Source organism: Sus scrofa, chromosome 9, assembly GCF_000003025.6.
Source record: "Sus scrofa isolate TJ Tabasco breed Duroc chromosome 9, Sscrofa11.1, whole genome shotgun sequence".
NCBI classification, from domain to species: domain Eukaryota; kingdom Metazoa; phylum Chordata; class Mammalia; order Artiodactyla; family Suidae; genus Sus; species Sus scrofa.
Window position 1 is genome coordinate 95465261 of NC_010451.4, and position 22031 is coordinate 95487291.

A 22031-nucleotide genomic window follows, 5' to 3' on the forward strand; every position below is an offset into this window, starting at 1 on the left:
AGAGAAAAAGAAAATTGAGGAAGTTAAATTCAGATCATGTTATTGCCAAAATAGGATCCAGTCTCTTAGGACTCTACCGCTAATATTTGAATTAATGTTAGAGTGATTGGAATTTGGACCTGCATTTTATTTTAGCGGTAAAACAAGCACAGTTCTTCTTCTGCCACTGATCTTCGAGTTATTGTAGACTTGTATATTCCAGATATCATGCTTGAAGTTCTAAAGAGTTGAATCCCTTTTCCATAGGCGAGCTAGACGTCAGGATGTGAAGTATGGAGACCCAATCACCCAGTGCTGGGACATAGAAGACAGTGAGTATAGGATTAACATGCGTTTCTCCCATTGAAAATTTTAAACCTGGTTTTAGTGTGTCTTTTTTCTTATATAACTTAAAACATCTATTATATAGGAAAATCTCATTTCATGTAATGCTTGTGTTCTGGAAAAGCAATAGGAGGTTTTATAAATCAGCCCCCTGTTCACGTGTCTAAGTGAATAATTCTTTGTTATATTGTTATTTGTTTCATATGGCTTTTAAAATTCCTGTACCTTTCCTTCCCCCTTTTTAAATGCCTTATCCATCCTTGTAAAGTCTGAAACTGCTATTAAAGATAAAGCAGAATATAGTCTAAAACATATGGACGTTAAGAGTAAACTCAAAGAGACCTGCCCAGAAAAATTTAACAACAGTGCTGACACTTATAAGAAAGAAGTTTTAGGTAGCCAGTGCATTATTTGTACTTCCTTATTAATTCATGTATCCATTCAATCAGTAAATTTTTATTAAGTGACTTCCATGTGCATGTAATTGTCCTGGGTATACTTGGAGACAAAGAGTCTCCTTAGAGAGCCTACAATTCTTTGGGGAGATGTCATAAGGCACAATTAGTGATATGAGAGTTTAGCAAACGAGAGCACCAGAGGCTGTCTTGTTCTGGGGGGAGTTCATAGAATGGAAGATCTTAAAAGTCTGAGTGTTAAAAGGGCATAGTGGAGAATTGAGAGGAGGTGTGTTGAGTGACTCTTGACAACAGAGAAAAAAAAAATCTGTTAAAGTTTATATTCCAGAGTGTTATATTCCACTCTCAAGCTCTTCCTTCATATAGAAAAATATATATCCAGGCCCATGCCCTCGCATGTGCATGCACATACACATGGACACAGACACACAGCTGGAGGAAGAAAAGAGCTGCTTTCCCTTCATCACAGTTAGTAACCATCGCCACTGAGTAAAGAGCCCAGATTTTGTAGTCTATTACTGCTGGTCCAGCAGAGTTTTCTTAATTTAAAAACAAAACGTTATTTATAATTTATAATTTCATTCTTCAGAAAAATAAGTTCTAGTCCAGAGTAATGTGTTCATCTTCTTGTTCTCATGTGTAGGTGACTCACTGTTATGTCCGGTGTTTAACAATCATTACTGCATGCTATACTTACAGTTTTTCATACATGCATATGAGATTTAGCAGGGATGCTTTTAGGTACTGAGGACATATTAATGAACAAAAAGGAAAACAATCTGTGTATTCATGGATCTTATATTTAAGTGTGTGTTAGGAGAGGGTGCAATAAATGTAAAAACCAGTGAAATATATGCCATCTTGTAATGATAAACATTTTAAGGAGACAGAACATCTAAGGCACTCACAAATACTTTCTCCACTTTACCATGTCCTGTTATAACCCACTGCACATTGTCTTTTCTAACCATCATCACCACTCTGCCCATTTTGGTCAAGATCACCAGCACTCCTCCTTGCCAAATCCAGTGGCCATATTTCAGTTCCTGTTTTTACTTCCTTTCTAAGTATCTCTTCCCTGAAACGCTTTATTCATATGACTTTCATGTGGTGATGTCCTGGAGCCAATTCTTATGGCCCCATGACAGTTGATTGTTTATTATGTAGGAATTTTGTGAGCTTGTTTTAAACCATCGTTAGCTTGAATTTGTCATGGTGGGAGTTTTAGCACCAGGAAAGTTGGCAAGCACTGTAAATCAGGGCTTTCTGTTTTGAGAGATGGTGTTCCAACACACCTAGGCCTCATGGTACTTCTGTTTTTTTCTCTTACCTTACAGGCTGCTCTTTCTGATTGTTCTTAAGTTTCCTTTTCATCTTACCATCTAAATAGCCAATCTCTGTGTATTCACTCCTTGACACCACCCATTTCTATACTATCAGAAGCAATTTTACTTCCAAATTCATAGTCCAGTTCTGAACTCTTGTCTGTGTGCAAGACTTGTACGCTTCTATGCCTATTTAAGAACCTCTCATTCTCAAATTATATCTGAGAAATAAATTGTTATTGTCTCCAAAACTGATTAGTTCTTCTGACTTTCCCAATATTAATAAGTAGCACCACCCCTCACTCTACTGCTTAGGTCAAAGAGCAGCTAGGAGTCATCTGTTTATGCTTCTCTTTCTTTCACATCACCAGCCTCTCAGTATGTCTGGCTCAGTGGTCACATCCGCTATTTCTTATCACTTCTGTAGATGTCATCCTAACCAGACCCACCAGACCTCTTCAGGAGCTGCTAAACTGGGCTTCCTGCTGCCATACTTGCCTCCCTTCAGCCTGGCTCTCACTCAGTAGTCAGAGTAACCTCTTTAAGGACATCAGTCAGATCATGTAATTCTCTTACCTAAAATCTTACACTAACTTCTTAGAACAATTAGTAAAAACTCCACAGCTTTGGCCATGAGCTGCAAGACTCCGCTTCATTTGGTTTCTAACACCTGCTGCGATCCTCAGGTCACTGGCATGACTTTTCTGGTTGGCTTTCTCTTTTCCAAAGTATCAATCTGGTTCCTGCCTCAGCCCTACCAGCGTTTGTCTCCTCTGTACCTGAAGAACTCTTCTCTTCAGGTATCCATGTAGCTCCACCTTCACATTGTTTAATTCCACTATTAAAACGTTAATTTCTCAGAGACACCCTTCCTGACCATCCTACCTGAAATATCTTTCTCCCCTTCTACCCCTAGTTATTCCCTAATCTGCTTTATTGTTAAATAGTAGTGGGTAACACAACTAGCTGCTATAGTCTTTATTTATTCATTCTCTTGATTACATTATCTCTGTCTCTAGAATATAAGTTTTTTGAGGGCAGTGAATTTGCCTGTCAGAATCACCAGTGTATTCCCTGCAGTGATAGCAATGCCATTAGGGTAGGCATGAAAGTATGTTCATATAATGCATAGGTAAAGGAAGGATGCTCAGATGGACAGCACTTGAGCTGTGCCTTCAGGAAACAATCAGATTTTACTAAGAAGACGAAGTAATGGTTATTAAAATCAGAAAGAGCTCACATAGGTTTGGTTAACTGTGTAATGATCCCTATTTTATTTCATAGGGTTTGTATTTTTTTTCCTTTTTTAAATTGTTATATATATATATATATATATATATATATACACACACATATATATATATATACACATACACACATATACATATATATATATATTTTTTTTTTGTCTTTTTGCCTTTTCTAGGGCCACTCCTGTGGCATAAAGAGATTCCCAGGCTAGGAGTCTAATTGGACCTATAGCCACTGGCCTACACCACAGCCACAGCAACATGGGATTCAAGCTGTGTCTGCGACCTACACCACAGCTCACGGCAACGCAGGATCCTTAACCCACTGAGCAAGGCCAGGGATCGAACTCGCAACCTCATGGTTCCTAGTTGGATTCATTAACCACTAAGCCATGACGGGAACTCCCTAATTGTTATATTTTTAATAGTTATTTCCCCAATACAATTTTTTTCTACTGTACAAGCATGGTGAACCAGCTACACATACATGTACACATCCTATTTTCCATTACACATGATAATGGAACATTATCATGCTCCATCATAACTGACTAGACATAGTTCTCAGTGCTACACAGCAGGATCCCATTGTAAATCCATTCCAAAAGCAATAGTTTGTATCTATTAACCCCAAGCTCCCCAACCACCCCACTCCTTCCTCCTCCCCTTTGGCAACCACAAATCTATTCTCCAAGTTTATGATTTTCTTTTCTTTGGAAAGGTTCCTTTGTGCCCTATATTACATTCCAGATATAAGTGATATCATATGGTATTTGTCTTTGTCTTTCTGGCTCATTTCACTCAGTATGAGATTCTCTAGTTGCATCCATTTTGCTGCAAATGGCATTATGTCATCCTTTTTTTATGGCTGAGTAGTATTCCATTGTGTATATATACCACATCTTCCGAATCCAATCATCTGTCGATGGACATTTGGATTGTTTCCATGTCCTGGCTATTGTGAATAGAGCTGCAATGAACATGCGGGTGCAAGTGTCTCTTTTAAGTAGAGCCTTGTCCGGATAGATGCCCAAGAGTGGGATTGCAGGGTCATATGGAAGTTCTATGTATAGATTTCTAAGGTATCTCCAAACTGTTCTCCATAGTGGCTGTACCAGTTTCCATTCCCACCAACAGTGCAGGAGGGTTCCCTTTTCTCCACAGCCCCTCCAGCACTTGTTATTTGTGGATTTATTAATGATGGCCATTCTGACTGGTGTGAGGTGGTATCTCATGGTAGTTTTGATCTGCATTTCTCTAATAATCAGCGATGTTGAGCATTCTTTCATGTGCTTGTTGACCATCTGTACATCTTCCTTGGAAAAATGTCTATTCAGGTCCTTTGCCCATTTTTCCATTGGGTTGTTGGCTTTTTTGCTGTTGAGTTGTATAAGCTGCTTGTATATTTTAGAGATTAAGCCCTTGTCAGTTGCATCATTTGAAACTATTTTCTCCCTCCCATTCCATAAACTGTCTTTTTGTTTTCTCTTTGGTATTCTTTGCTGTGCAAAAGCTTGTCAGTTTGATGAGGTCCCATGGGTTTATTTTTGCTTTTATTTCTGTTGCTTTGGGAGACTGACCTGAGAAAACATTCGTAAGGTTGATGTCAGAGAATGTTTTGCCTATGTTCTCTTCCAGGAGTTTGATGGTGTCCTGTCTTATATTTAAGTCTTTCAGCCATTTTGAGTTCATTTCTGTGCATGGTGTGAGGGTGTGTTCTAGTTTCATTGATTTACATGCAGCTGTCCAGGTTTCCTAGCAGTGCTTGCTGAAAAGACTGTCTTTTTCCCATTTTATATTCTTGCCTCCTTTGTCGAATGTTAATTGCCCATAGGTGTCTGGGTTTATTTCTGGGTTCTCTGTTCTGTACCATTGGTCTATATGTCTGTTTTGGTGCCAGTACCCCACTGCCTTGATGATAGTGGCTTTGTAATACTGCCTGAAGTCTGGGAGAGTTATGCCTCCTGCTTGGTTTTTGTTCCTCAGAATTGTGTTGGCAATTCTGGGTCTTTTGTGATTCCATATAAATTTTTGGATTGTTTGTTCTAGTTCTGTGAAAAATGTCATGGGTAATTGGATAGGAATTGCATTGAATCTGTAGATTGCTTTGGGTAGTATAGCCATTTTTACAGTATTAATTGTCCCAACCCAGGAGCATGGAATATCTTTCCATTTCTTTACATCTTCTTTAATTTCCTTGATTAATGTTTATATTTACCCTATAGATGAGAAGACGCTATTTCATAATGCTAAGCAGTTGTTCTAAAAATAATAGTAGTTGGGAGTTCCTATTGTGGTGCAGTGGAAACAAATCCAACTATTACCATGAGGATGTGGGTTGGATCCCTGGCCTCACTCAGTGTGTCGAGGATCCAGCGTTACTACGGCTGTGGTATAGGCTGGCAGCTGTAGCTCTGATTCAGCTCCTAGCCTGGGAACTTTCATATGCCTCAGGTGCAGCCCTAAAAAAAGAAAAAAAAAAGTAGTTGACACCTGTTTGGGAACTGATTAGAACAGGAGAAGCCAGAGCTAGAGAATCAATTATGAGAATTAAAATAGAGAAGATGAGGGTACTTACAAAGTATACATTTTCAGTCATAGGAGAGAGAAGGGGTCACATTTGAACAATAGTTTTTGGTAAAGAATAAAGGAGATGACTTACAAAAGAATGAAATATTGCATCAACACGGTGGACCTAGAGATTATCATACTAAGTGAAGTTAGAAAGTGAAAGATAAACATCATATAATATCACTTATATGTGGACTCTCAAAAAGGATTCAAATGAGTTCATTTGCAGAACAGAAACAGACTCACACAGACCTCGAGGACAGACTTATGGTCACCAAAGGAGACAGGTGTTTGGGGGAGGGATGGACTGGGGATTTGGGACTGGCATACATACACTGAGGTATATGGAATGGATGGCCAGTGGGGACCTGCTGTATAGCACAGGGAACTCTACCCAATATTCTGTGATAATCTATATGGGAAAAGAATCTGATAGAGAATGGATGTGTGTACATGTGTAACTGACTCACTTTGTTGTATAGCAGAAAGTATAACAACATTGTAAATCTACTATACTTCAGTAAAATTTTAAAAAATGAAAAAAAAATAAAAGAAAGTGAGAATTTTCAGGGTCATCAGACCATATAACCCTGATGATATCTCGTGATAAACATTTAAGTATGTGTGTTCTGGAAAAATGGAATAAAATTTGAATGTTATCAGGAAAAAATGAAAACCTTAGAAAAAGAAATGACTCACTTATAATCCACCATAAATATGTGTTGCATTGACTCGGTATGTAATCAAGTCTTGGATAATTGGCAAATATTCTCTTCCTTTCTCCCTTTCTTTGTTCATTAATTGTTGTATACTGTGATACTGCATGATTATTAATGATATAAAATCAGTAATTCATGTAGATGAACCACAGTTTAACAATGTTAAACACATTTAGTCTTGCTGCAGTGACTTCAGTGACATGTCAAATGTTTATTATGAAGAAATATTTCAGATATTTCTCCATGAAAAATAGTTTTGCCTGCAATCTGGATGGTTAAAATATTATCTTTAAAATTAATGAGAAGATATTCTGCTCTTTAAAAATATTATTGGATATCAGTCTTATAAAATCATTACTGGATATAACTTTTGCATATTTAAAAATAGATAGTAATAGAACATTGTATATATGTATGTATCCTATACACATACATAGATATTTAAAAATAGAAAAATTTAATCTCAGAGATAAAACAAACATTATTGGAAGCAACGGTCAGTTAATTTCCAGACAAACTAATGTGGTGATGACTTTGTGTCAAAAGGTCACTACTTTCTACTGTTTCTACAGATTTGAAGATAGATTTCATACAGTCGGCTCACAATTTCACCTTTCCAGTTGATTTCACTAGTTTATCTTATGCTAAATGAACCAATTCTGTGGTTGAATCTGTCTAATTAAGTCTCTCCTGAGCCCTTGCCCCATCACCTAACAGTCCAGCTGCATCCACATTTAGTCTTGCTTTGTTCATGAACTCCCTTTGCTCAGGAAAATGGTACCTGTTACTATGCAATGATGCATGTCTTTCTCTTCCATGATCAGCGCTGGATCTTTCTGTGCATTAGGAATTTATTAACTGTGAAAATTGTAGCTATAATCTGTTGAATTGGCAGAGATAGTGGATGGATTACAGATTTCAAGTGGAATCCACACATTTTGAAGATTAGGTGAGGTTAATTCATAATGGGGTCAGCATGCTTGACTTAATCATTGCTGGTAAGACATAAATAAGTTCAAAAGAAGTTACTTGAAAAAAGGCCTAACTATTCAATGTATATGCATCCATGCCATTTCTGCTGATAATTTTGTGTGTTTAGATTTAGGATTCACTTAGGTCCCTTAAGCCTTATTCTGGTTTATGCCTTAAATTCTAAGCAGGCCCATCTGCAGAATTGAGACATCTGAATATATGATGAAAAAGTGCATGTTTGGGCCAGACTGAGAAGCTGTCATTTTTTATTTGATCAAATTTTAGCTACAGATCTTAGATCACACATGGGACACAGCCTTTGGCTACTCTGGATGGAATGTATTTCAGATGGTGCAGTTGATTTATGAGAGTAAGGTGTTTGAGACACTGATCCTTTAGCCTCCCATAACTATCTTACGGCAAATGCATATTGGGCTAAAATATCCCTCTTTGAATAAAAGAGAACACTTTGGAGGTAGAGAATACAGATAAGTTCCTGATTCTGAGTATTAGATCATCTAACTTAATAGCATCGTCATAGAATTTCATCACGAATGGAGCACACCACACTACTTTTCTGACATCTTATGTTATATGGTCAGCTCTGTGGACTAGTTCATAATAGAATTTTTCTTTAAAGGTGAAATAAATTTCTCTTCCAGTTCTATATACAAAATTAGTTATATTTTATACAGATTAAAAGTCAATAAAGCACTAAAATATGTTAAAATTCATTCAGTTCAGCTCAGAGAGGCTCAATGTTTAGAGTTAGATGTTGTGAATTCTTATTTAAAAAAATAAATCGCAAAATGTTGCTATGTTGATGAAAGAGTAAAAATTGCCATGCAGGGATAGAGTTTTAAAAATCTATCTATTAGATAATATTTGATTCTCAGGTAACAATATTAAAACATGAATTTCCTTTCTTTTTAATAATGTATATGAATCTTTTCCCCTTGGCATCTGTTCTAAATCAGCCTATTTTCCCATTGCTTTTAAAATCAGGTCAAGGTTAATCTCCTATTCCATGTTTGCTTTCCAGGCATTAGTCATGAAGCTGCTGATGAAAAGGTGATTTTTGGCATTGAATTTAATTCAACCTTTCTGGAATGTATTCCTAAATCTCAACAAGCATCTATTAAGTGGTATCTCCAGCGATCAGGAGATGAACATCGAGAGGAGGTAAGTTATAGTCATGAAAGGATACTTGAGATAAATAGCGGAAAACTTAAATCAAGGTTAGGTTGTGAGAGATGTTCAACTTTTAGTGCCACATGGTGCTCTTAACATTACTTGATAACAAGGAAATAAAATTGTTTTGTTTTATTGAATTATAGTTGATTTACGTTGTAATAATTTATGCTATACAACAAAGTGATTCAGTTATACATATACACATTTCCATCTTTTCAGATTCTTTTCCCATGTAGGTTATTACAGAATATTGAGTAGAGTTCCCTGTGCTATACAATAGATCTTCATTGACCATTCATTCTATAAACAATAGTGTGCATATGCCAATCCCAAACCCCTAGTCCATCCCTCCCCTTCCTCAGGAAAATAAAATTTATGCTCTCTAGTACCCAAGGTAACAATCAATGCCTTTGAGATAAGAATAGGTCAGTTTAATGCAAATGCATTAATGAAATGCATTTAAAAGGTAAAAATTAAAGTACCTTTAAAAGTAGATTGACTTTTAAAAATTTACATGGTTCTTTTTCAACTTTTTATTTTTCATAGATGGTCTCTATTTTAAAATAATTTTCTGATCAAAAACAAAACTTTCGGAGTTCCCGTCATGGCGCAGTGGTTAACGAATCCGACTAGGAACCATGAGGTTGCGGGTTTGGTCCCTGCCCTTGCTCAGTGGGTTAACGATCCGGCGTTGCTGTGAGCTGTGGTGTAGGTTGCAGATGCGGCTCGGATCCTGCGTTGCTGTGGCTCTGGCGTAGGCTGGCGGCCACAGCTCCGATTAGACCCCTAGCCTGGGAACCTCCATATGCCGCAGGAGCGGCCCAAGAAATAGAAAAAGACCAAAAAACAAAACAAAACAAAACAAAACAAAACTTTCTGACCACAGTAGCACAGTGACTAAATTCTAACTCACATTGGGTTCAATTTAGATTCTAAAATGAAACATGAAGTTTGTACCAAAATGAAAATATCTGTATTATATTCTATGAATGGATGGGAGCAGTATCTGGACATGTGTGTCCACGTGTGTCAATTCACTCTTGTATGTTAAAATCAAATCAGCAGGATGATCTACTCATCTTTTTCTTCTGTTCAGTTTTTCTAACACATACGTGTAATTAAAACATATCACAGAGATTTTTTTGAGGTAGATAGGTTATACATGTAACTGAATTTAATGAGATGAGTTGGGGTAGTCTATGAAAGCCTGTATTAATATTAATGTGGATGTCAGGAAACAAAGGTTAAAAAGGACAGAACTTTTATATTTCTATTCTAATGCCTGTGAGTAAACACTGATACTCAATCTAGAGCTCTAAAAGTCCCCGTATTAAACTAGGATCACTGTAATGGTAATGGAATGAACACAGGGTCAGGATTAGATGGGCTAAGTAATGATTCTTTGATGATCTCACTAAAGTCCTCTGGGCCAGAATTTTCTAAGGTGACTAAAATAAATGCAGAAGTAACTGTCAAAATAAAATGAGAAAACACATATGAGAATGTGAATTTCAAAGCAATGCATTACAAGTGTGAAATATGCATACAGAATTGCTGACACTATCTGGGAGGATGTGTGACATAAGGAATAGCTCTGATCATGTGTTCACCTTGACTACTGAGGATTCATGAGCTGGTTCTGACTTTTCTAACACTCAATTTCTTGGTCATATAAGTAGGTGGACCAAAAGTTCTCCAAAAATCAGCCTCCTTGTTAAGTCTATAAACATTTAAATAGCATATGTACTCAGTCAAACATTACCATGAAATAGTATTTCTCAACTTTGCACAGTTTTGCTCCCAGAGTTCCACATTGAGCAGTACCTGGAAACATTTTCAGTTATCACAACTGGATGGGTGGAGGAGCCTACTGGCATCTAGTAGGTAGAGGACAGGGGTAAGGCTAACCATCATGGAATACACAGTCCCTCATGATAAATAATTATCTTCCCCATCCAAGTGTCAGTAGTGCTGCAGTTGAAAAACCTTGGAGTCAGAGAACCAAATTTTAGGCTAAGTAATTAATTAAACATATGTTCCACCATTATATTGACAAGTTACTTTCATTCTCTTTATCTAAGAATAACTTCTCTATCAAAATGTTGACCCTATGCATATTTAATACTAAGGGAATAACTTCATTCTTCATGTCAGATTGCTCCAATAAAGTCTGATTCTTCAATTACTGACATCCATAAATGCTAAGAATATAGCATATTTGTATTCACAATAGATGCTTAAGGGTCTCATTTTTTTTTACCAATATATATCAAAGTTTTATCTGACAAGGAAGTGATTTAATCTCAGAATTTATCATTTATCCCTCAAATATTGGAGGAATGCTATCTGGATTTTTTTAACATGTAGATTAGTTACACTGGAATATTTTACTTTTTAATGTACCAAGCCAGTATTTTTAATTTTAGAGTTAATAAAGTTTGAGAATATCTTTTCAGTTAAATATAATTTTTAATAACGATTTTTTCCTCCATGACAAAAAAAATCTGACAGTTGAAAAATACAGAACTTGGCTTGGGGTACTCTCCCAGTTATAGATATGTACATTTGCCTATGCAGGTTTGCATTCACATCTTTCATGTTTCCTGAAAATGCTATGCATGACTTTAATGTACCTTTTAACAGTATGTCATGCAGGCATTAGTGGTACCACGCTCCATGAATTTCAATGGAGCAGAAATAGTGTATTTATTGAATTATACTTTAAAAATATTTTAGCTGTAATGTTTCTACTGGTATTTTCATCTGTCTTTGTAAATAGGTAGTTACACATTTCTCCACGATATGCAATACTGCTTCCTGAGCTGAGGAGAGGGGCAAAATCCAGACTAGATTTGAAGCATTTTTCCCAGCAGGATACCCTCCGCTCTTTACTAAGAAGGTCACAGTTTGAAATCTGTCCTCCATTCAAAAAAAAAAAAAAAAAATGCCGGAGGGAAGGCCCAGGATCTCCTGTGGCATAAGGCTGTCACCAGGTTATTCTCTGCCAGGAGGAGAGCATTTCCTTGCTGAGTTGTTTCACAGTTGGGTGCTGTTGAGGAGGTCATGAATCAGTTATCTGCTGACTTTCTTATAAAGCTGTTCTTAATATTGATGATGTTTATGCTGTAACTAGCCAAGTCAATCAATAGTCCTCAAGCTTCTGTTGAACTTTTGAGATCTGAATAAAAGGCAATACCTTTTTCTGTTTTCTGTGGATTTTAAACTGTTTTAAAAACATCTTCAAACATTTGCATTTTGTAGCTGTAGGTCTTTTATTTTTCTTGCTTTTATTCTAAAAGCAATATAAATGGTTTTGAAAATACAGTAACACATAAAAAACTATAAGGCCACTAAGTGTAGATAAGCACAAATACTATTTTGATGTCTATTTCAGCCTTTTTCCTCCCACTAACTGTTACACTATGAGTATTTCCTCTATCATTCAACTTTAATACCATGTTTTCCTGTTCCACACTTCTGCCATCCTGATTCCACAGTCATCCATAGATGCTCCATGTTTTATTTCATGTTCATGAAACCTCTTAAAATATTAGTCGGTTGCACTATATCTAAATCTTTTTCTGCTTGTCTGTTTCTCTTAGAACAAAATTTTAAGTGAGTTTTTTTTTTTTTTTTTCCTTTTCTAGGACCACACCCATGGCATATGAAAATGTTCAGGCTAGGGGTCAAATAGAAGCCTCAGTTGCCAGCCTATGCCACAGCCACAGCAATGCCAGATCTGAGCCACATCTGTGACCTACATCACAGCTCATGGCAATGCCAAATCCTTAACCCACTAAGCGAGGCTAGGGATCACACCCACATCCTCATGGATACTAGTCAAGTTTGTTTTCACTGAGCTGCAATGGGAACTCCAAGATAAGTGAGTTAAAGGCTTTAGTTATATTACAGCTTTGGATAAACAACTACATATTGCTAATTTCCCAACAAAATCACTGTATTGGTTAAATTCTTGCTGCCTTTTGCTCACTTTTTGTCGATATATTCATTTAAAAATTATTTTAAGATGCCCCTTATATATTATAGATATTAACATTTTAATGTGATGTATAAGTAATTTTTATTATGTCATATCTAAAAAATTTTGTATGTTTTTTTCTTTTTGTATGTTTCTAACTTAAGTTTTATGTATTATAGAGATAAATCTATAGGTTTATATCTGTATTATTTCTCAATTTTTATGCTTATAAATTCCTTCCCCAAAGAAACAGCAAATACACACACACACACACACACACACACTAGTAATTTTATGGGTTTTTTTTGCCTTTTCTAGGGCCGCACCCATGGCATATGTAAGTTCCCAGGCTACGGATCTAATCAGAGCTGTAGCTGCCAGCTTATGCCGCAGCCACAACTATGCGAGATCCAATCCATGTCTGCAACCTACACCACAGCTCACAGCAACGCCGGATCCTTAACCCATTGAGCGAAGCCAGGGATCGAACCCACAACCTCATGGTTCCTAGTCAGATTCGAGCTAGGACAGGAACTCTGTAATTTTATTATTTTAATATTACAGTTTACATTTTGTATTTACATTTATTCAAAGATACTAAATTAACCTGGGAGCGATTTATGTGTTAATTTGATTTTTTTCTTTTAAATAATGTGCTAGTTGCCTCAGCATTAATTTAGAATAACTCTTCTTCTATGTTTGTTGAAAAAGGGAGATATTCTTGAGGCCCTAGTCATTTCCAAGACTTTAGCTGTGAAAGAACTTACAGGTGAATGATCTGCAAAGGAATTACCATTAAGCTGCTATTATCAGAGAATGAAGTCTCTGACCTTTACCTGATGCTTTGTACTTAACTGTCCTTTCTCCCTTTTCATGTTTCTCTTCTCTTTTTTAAATGAATTGCCCTGCAGTGAAGATCTACATTTAATAATGCCAAATATATTACCTTGTTCATATTAGGCAATAGATAGTTGACCCAAGTTCAAGCATGGTTTTGATTTGTAAGGCTGAGCAGTTTTTACTCATCACTTCTAGAGTAGAGAAAATTCCATGTGTTTAAATCATTGGCCAGAGATTACATTATCTCTTTGTAGAGAAGCTGAATTTTCTAAATTGACTATGCTGACATTTCACTGTTGAGATACAGTTTGCATAATGCATCCTATTCCAGAATGATAGCATTACAGAAAATGAGAATGTAAAGGAGGCAAATGTTAATCAACCACTTAATTTCTAGGTCACAGATTTCTATCTCTAGATTGCAAATGTATTTTATTAGAGATAGTATTCTATTACAGGCATATTTTTGAAATTTTAGGAAGAAAAGACTCACTTAAATGATCTAATACACACTGGATAAATCCAGAAAGAAATTCATTAAAACAAGCTTTATATCTGTAGGTCAAAACAAAAAAACAAACAAAAAGAAAAAAGAAAAACAAAGCATTTCACCAAAGAAAGGGAAGATGAAGGACCATGATGAAGTAAGGAAATGCCAGGTGTTTTATGACACCCTGAGGCCTATAGGGACAGAGGTAGACTGGAAAGGAGGGGAGGGGGCCAGACTTCAGAGTAATGCAACATAAACAGGACACACACACGCACACACAACCCCTTAAAATAATGACAAAGTGTTGCAGGATATGTGTGAAATCACAAAGTCATCATTCTTTCCTGTCAGAAGCTTAAAAAGAACAATAAAAAATAGTGAGTCAGAGCTTTGACAATCTTTAAAAGTCACATTAAATGCAGTTTAAACATTAGGCAGAATATCAGCTATGAAAGAAAATCCAGAGATGAACTAGAACTGAAGTCACCCTCCTTTGATCATCATGCTAATAACCACAGGCCATTTTCCATTAAAGAATTACTGAAATAGAGGCTTCAGAGCATCACCTTTCCAGCAACATGGCGGTAGTCTATGATGTTGCTAATAATACTTCACACGTTAACCTTCAAAGAGTTTTACTTTTAACCTCCCCAATATACCATATGCCATGTCACCAACTTGATAAATGGGAAACCAATCAGGGAAAATGAATGAGTAGTCAGTCATAGGAAGCAGAGCAGATACAGACCAGAACATAGGCTGCGGAGTCAGAATTTCATGATCTAAGATATATTTAAACAATTCCTATAATAAAATTATTTAGAGGAAAAATATAGTGTGTGTGAAATTTGAGATTGCTATTTCTGTTATACTTCTTTATATGTCTACCAATTTAAATTCGCTTTTCTTTTAGTTAGATTCCTATAGTTTCTGAGAATGTAAGTTAATTCAACATTAGTTTGTATTACAGTGGCATTTTAAAATGGCCAGGTCTTTAAAATAAATCCATTAGGAAAAAAATACTGCACACCCAACTCACCAAATGGGCAAAGTAAGGGAAACAAACAAACAAAACCCTGATGGTGTGCATTGTAGAGCAAAGGCAGGGCTGGAGACCATTCAGGCTCATTAACCAGGGATCTGAGCTGTGACCTTCCTTTGGCCTCGTGTGGTACCCCGCCAGCTGCACTTCTCTGACACAGAGGGTGGTTGGCCATATACTTGTTAGCGAACTGGGCTGATAGCCAGAGATGTTTCTTTTCCTTTTCTCATATTTCCAGAATTGGAGGGATTTTTCCTACATATTTTTCACATAAAGATGCAAAGTATAGTCCACCCACTGTGAATAAATTTAATTTAGCCGTCTTTATGCCTCCTTGATTTCCATCAACTCAAAGTCTACAATACAGGGGCAGATGTGTAAACTGGGAAATCTTCCAGACTTCTTTGCTGTTGTTGTTATTCTACTTAATGCTGAGCCACTCAACAATACTCCAAATTAAACAGGGCTCTTGTGTGGGTAAACATGCCTCTAGTTTATTGAAGATAAGTTCACTTTCACACCAGACTGGGGGCCAGGCAAGCTTAAATGTTTGAATTGTCTTTTAGCACTGTTGCTTCAAAGGGCAAAGAGCATCACATTTCAGGGGAGGTTCTTTTTGTTCATTGAGCTTTCTCACACTTGAAATCACATTACCATGTTACAGTAGATGGAGGAATGGCAAATATGTCCACAAGTGACATAGTCTAAAGGATCATATATACACACAGTATCAAAATTCAATCCATAGTAAAAAGAGAAATTCAGCTTTAAATGTTGCTAACCTTCTGAATGTATGGTCCTACTCAATTACAGCTCTAACATCCAAAAGGATGTATCCTCCATGCCTTTCCACTTGACTTTTAACAAGTCACCATGTACAGTTTCCATCTGCTGCTCAGATTATTTGGTGATATCTAGGAAATAGTAAATTCCTTTTGGAATCATTGTTTATTCTACATTGTAGGAAGAAGGATGCACTGAAGCTATTTTTCTACAGTGACTGTCAATGTCACATTCTGGCTCTGAAATTTAGATACAAATTGGTGTTCTTAGGACAACAACTAATATTGGAAATCTCTGTTTCTGTGTCAGTTGATAGTTTCCAGGTTTACTTCATTAATTTTCATAGCTTTTTATTCCTCTGTATAGACGGAGAGAAAAACTATATTCCGAAGGTTCAGAAAGATATAATAACATGCAAACACATTTTCAGAGGCAATTACTTTGGTGGAATTTTTTCACCTTCTTCGACTATAGCTGACAATAGTATGCTTAATGACAGACAAGGAATATATCTTTTAGGTTTATCTAAGTAAAACTATATCGCCTCTTTGCATTTTCTCATAGCCCTCTCTGTTTCTCATTTATTACCTGCATTTTTCCAATTCTGCAGTTGAAACCCGATGAAAGGATCATCAAAACAGAATATGGGCTACTGATTCGAAGTTTGCAGAAGAAGGATTCTGGGATGTATTACTGCAAAGCACAGGAGCACACTTTTATCCACACCGTAGTGAAGCTGACTTTGAATGTCATTGAGAATGAACAGATGGAAAATACCCAGAGGGCAGAGCATGAGGAGGGGAGGGTCAAGGATCTGTTGGCTGAGTCACGGTTGAGATACAAAGACTACATCCAAATCCTTAGCAGCCCCAACTTCAGCCTCGACCAGTACTGCGAACAGATGTGGCACAGGGAGAAAAGGAGACAGCGAAACAAGGGCGGCCCAAAGTGGAAGCACATGCAGGAAATGAAGAAGAAAAGAAATCGAAGACATCACAGAGACCTGGATGAACTTCCTAGTGCTGTGGCCACGTAGTTTTCTATTTAATTTAAAGAAAAGAATCCTTTACCTGCAGAAACACTGTCTTCTGTTTTGTTCATCCTCATTCTAACTCATAAGAGCTTTCCATGGAGTTTTGCTAAAGCACAAGAACAGTAATCTGAATAAGACTATCTAAGGTGGATGTGGCATGGTAGGGGCAAATCTTTCATCTGGACCAGTTTTATAAAAACTAAACTTATACCTGCAGAGAATCAGAATTATCCTCAAAAGAGGGGCTTTCCATGTGTAAATTTTTTATGATCTGGGTTTTTGAGTTTATTTTGTCATGTAAATAATTGAGCTAAGAAAGCATCAAATTTGATATTATACTAAGGTGCTTTATTTCCCTGGCATGGCCTTGGAACATGGCATTTACCATGCAGTTGTGCTCTATGTTCTTATGAACAAATATATCATTCCACTAAAGAACTGGCTACCTAGTGGTAGGGATGGGAGGGAAGACATAACATACAGCTCACATTACCAACAGGAAGCTTCCCAATGAGCCTTTTGCTCTTGGTGCATGGTTTAGGAATTTAGAGAGGTGCATTATTTCTTTCAGACCCCAGGGGTTACATTTAGTACCCTGCAGCATTGATTTACTGAAGGGCATAAATGCTCCTCCCAGGATTCCTCATGACTTGTCAGGAGTAACAGGTTCACAGAAGTTGGTGCTCAGTTATATGTCTTTAGAATGAATATGTGCTGAGCTCTATAGGGACACAATGCTTAATAAATATTTTACTAGGATATGGGAAAATGTTTTAATAAAATAAGGGAAACATCATGATGTATACTGCATCCTAATGCAGATGGGATTTGTTAAGAAACAGAAAGCCAGTCATAAATTCTGGCTTTGGAGAGAACTCATATCCCCATAAAAAGGAAGAACAATCAGAAATACAGTGGGTGAAATGTAATGTAGCTTTATTCACTGGAGTATAAATAGCTGCCAATTTGTAATCCATCTGTTTAAAAACTCAAGATTATAACAAACTACTACTAAAGTCTGAGGAAAAATAAATTTTCTAAAGGATCATGGGAAGAATGAATATAAATTTATTTACAACCAATGGGATTTCCGTATGTACTTTCTTTTTTTCTAAAAATTCATCACATTCAATAAATTATTTCTGTTTACTGCCTTTATTCTTTCCTGAATATTGGATTATTAGATTTTACTTGAGTGAATAGGAAAATACCATATATACATATATAGAGGGATAGATTAGGTAGACAACAGTGGTGGGGAGCGGGAATACTATATATTTGTTAAATAACAGAACAAATGCAAAAATTTTGACAACGGAAAGGGTTAAATTAACTCTTTGACATCTTTTCTTTACACAGTCTTTTTGCATTTCTGAGATTATATGCTCTAATTCAAGTAGCATTATTTTAGTAATTTAATAATAAATAAGTCTACTGCATGTAAAGAAAACAAACTCACAATAACATTTTTTTCATATTTTGTAAGCACTTTCAAATGTTTCCAGTTTGACCTTCCCTCTGAATATATTCAGTATGTTTCCTGCCTGTTTAAAAAGGACTCACCTTTCTTCATATAACACAAAACCCTTAGCCTTCTTCTGTTTTGCCTTTTCATGCCCTTTTTAGTGTGAAATGAAAAATTAGTCACTTCCTCACATGGAAGGCAGCTTTTCAGAAAACTAAATAGCAGACATTGCTCGTTTCTCATGCATTCTACGTGTCTTGAAAGTAAATCCTGTGAGAACTCCTGTGATTAGAGGGCAACTTACTACAGGGTTCAGTATCATGTCTGTGACTGGCTTTATGCTAAAAACATTCTATCCACATTCATTTTATTTGCATTGCTTACCTATCTCAAAGTAGTCACACTGATATATGAGGTTAAGTCGCCTTTTGATAAGATACTCATAAATATTTGCAGATGGTTTATTATAAGGAAAGCTTAAGGAAGAATTTTTTTTTTTTTAAAGTGAACCAGAACAAATTTTTCTTTGAAAAAGAAATCTATAAGAATAGCTGCAACAAGATCAGACTGCTAATAGAATAACCTAACAAGAGTGTTTGTAACTGCTGATTTGCTGGCTTAAAATGTTCTAGGAACTCATAGTAAGCTCAGAACATGTTTTTTAAACGAGAAAAGTAGCAGTTTTTTTTTTTTTAAGATTCTGAAAGATTTCTAATATTTGTATATCAGACAGTAATGGTCAAATTATGATTGCTCAAATTTTTTGGGGAAAAATATGTGAACTGCCAATGTTAGGAATGACTTGTGAAAATAAATTTGGTTTTCATCAAAATTTGAATGTCCAAGCCATTTTTAAATTAATTCTTTATAATTTTAATTATTCAGGAAAAAAAGGGGGGATGCTATTTTAATTTACAGCTAATTTTCTGGCTGCTTTGGATCTAAAACTATTAATTTATGATAATATATTTAAAATATTTTTAGTAAAATAAGTCATTATAAATAAACCATATGAAAAAGATTTTTGCATATTTATAAATATAGAAGACATCTAAACTACCACATTTGTCAATATTTTAGTTGCTTAGAACACTTATAGGAACAATGTGAAGAATATATTAAATTTAGAGATGAGCGAGACACAATATATACTTCCTCATCACTGAGGATCTTTACCAAATTTTCTTTGAAATAATGAAAAAAAATTATAGTCAAGAGTTTCAAATACATTTGCTAAGAAATCAGCTCTTTATGGAGAGGTCTTAAAATTATGTTTATTCTCAGTTTCATATTTTTTCACCCCTGTTTTAAATACATATGTCTCTGATTTGCATATTCTGACCTGCATTTCATTCCAGCTGCTTATGCTGCTAAATGGAATACTGACTGTCTGCATTCATTTACATTCAATTCACTGGGAATTTTAAGAGTTTGTTTAGAAATGGATTGTCTAAATAATTTATGTAGAACCTACTTTCCCCCTCAAAAGCCCAAAACACTGCATTCACAATACTGAATAAACATTTTTAAAAACAACCAAATTATTTAAGAAATGGAAATGAGTCATAGAAAAATTCAGAAATTTGCAAAACCCACCACAGTAGTGAAAGATATTGATTGGCTAAGTAATACTTATTTACAATATGCTGCCTGCAAAATGCTCTTGCTCTTGAATTTTTCCTTTGCTCTATGTTCTGTTTCTTTATACACCATTAGCTTTTGTTTCTACTGAATTGTACAGATTTAACTGAAAAATAAGTTTACTCTTGCCAGTGCCTGTTTTTCAACACTAAATTGAAAATAAATTTCCGAGGACAATTTGATAGCATCCAGATGTCTACAAAATATTAAGTTGAACAAGGGCATCAATTAAGTATTGATTTTAAAATTTAAATATAATATTTCATATCTATCATTAATACAAATGGTAATCAAAAGTGACCTAGCTTCCCTTCAGAATGTTACATTTGCCTGGGCAACAGGTTGTAATTCATCAGCTTTATTGGGAATGGACAGTTTAGAAAAAGAGATTTTTGAAATTCTTTTATAGAAGTATGTTTTTCTCACAGTAAATGATCACAATATTTAAATAGTTTAATTTACATGTAAAGTTAAAAAATAAGATCAAAAATTCCATGACTGTATACATTAACAGTGTAGAAATGGGAACATGCACATGATTTATACCTCTCATTTAATTATTTTGTCATATAAAGTATTTATGGTAAGTTGGAGATAGGTTTTTTTGGGGGCAAGGGCAAAAATCTGTCAGTTAATTGTGTAATTTAATTCTGTTATTGTATTAGATATCTATTTTGATTTTATAGTTATACTATTTTAAAGAAATGTAGTCTTGTAATCTAAAATAATTGAAAGTTGTTAAATGTATATTTTGGTTGTATTATAATAAAACACAAACATTAGTGTTCTATGGTTATAAACAGAATATTGCGTTGTGTTCAAGTTTTGTTGTCAAACCCTAAACATGGTAACTAAATTTTTTACAAAGAATTTCACTAAGTCAAATAACCAAAGAAAATATTTCCTGATGATTTTTAGTAGATATATTTTGTACTTAGTATGCAATAATTTCCCTTTTGAAAGAAAAGAATAGGTTTCTCTCCCCAATTAATACAATTATTATAGTTAGGCTTTGCTGTGATTTAAATTTAGACCTTAGCAGACTAGATAAACATTACTACTACAGGTAACTATTTTTTTGTTTCGTTTTTTGTATTTTTAGGGCCATACCCATGGCATATGAAGGTTCCCAGGCTAGGGGTCGAATCAGAGCTGTAGCTGCTGGCTTATACTGCAGCCACAGCAAAGCCAGATCTGAGCTGCCTCTTTGACCTACACCACAGCTCATGGCAATGCCGGATCCTTAACCCACTGAGCAAAGCCAGGGATAGAACCTGCATCCCTGTGTATGCTAACCAGGTTCATTTCTGCTGAGCCACAACAGGAACTCCTACAGGTAACTATTTTTAAGATTTCCAGTACCATTCTATGAATGAAACTTGAAAATGCTCATCTATACGTTTAGCTGTAAAATTTTTTTAAAGGAGTAATCCAAGTTTTTTGGTTTTGCTTTATCAAGAACTTTCTGGAATTTCTTTGAAAGAAAACTATATTTCTTGTCAATTTGGTATAAGCATGAAGGATATTTTATGTTTGCAAATAGATAATGTTATAATATCCCCCAAATCTGGTAATGAAATAACTCATAGAGATGTTGTATAAAGAAAACTCAAACTCTGACAGCTTCAAACATAAGAATTTATAGTAATGTATATATAAAAATTTTTAAAGAAAAAAATTATATAGGGCAATCTTGTCCAGCATGTTACTGTAAATAAAATATAACACAAGCTTAGTAACTAAAAAACTTCCACTTGGAACTGTTTGAATATAGAAATGAGTGATTCTCAAGTAAAAAAGAAACAAGAATTGAGCATTTAAGTTGAAAATCACAGAGCAAAACAAACAATCCAAAAATTTATATGGAATCACAAAAGACCCAGAATTGCCAACACAATTCTGAGGAACAAAAACCAAGCAGGAGGCATAACTCTCCCAGACTTCAGGCAGTATTATGAAGCCACTATCATCAAGACAGTGGGGTACT

General features: G+C 35.5%; 1 protein-coding gene across 1 annotated transcript in view; it reads left to right on the forward strand.

The window, feature by feature from the left end:
* The window catches only part of SEMA3D (semaphorin 3D), a 205473-nt gene extending 184624 nt beyond the window's left edge, over positions 1 to 20849 (forward strand). The window contains exons 17-19 of the mRNA XM_021063476.1: positions 247 to 311; positions 8620 to 8759; positions 16516 to 20849. Of these exons, the coding sequence (XP_020919135.1) occupies positions 247 to 311; positions 8620 to 8759; positions 16516 to 16941 (631 nt within the window). The 3' untranslated portion in view covers positions 16942 to 20849. The remainder of the gene's footprint in view (positions 1 to 246; positions 312 to 8619; positions 8760 to 16515) is intronic.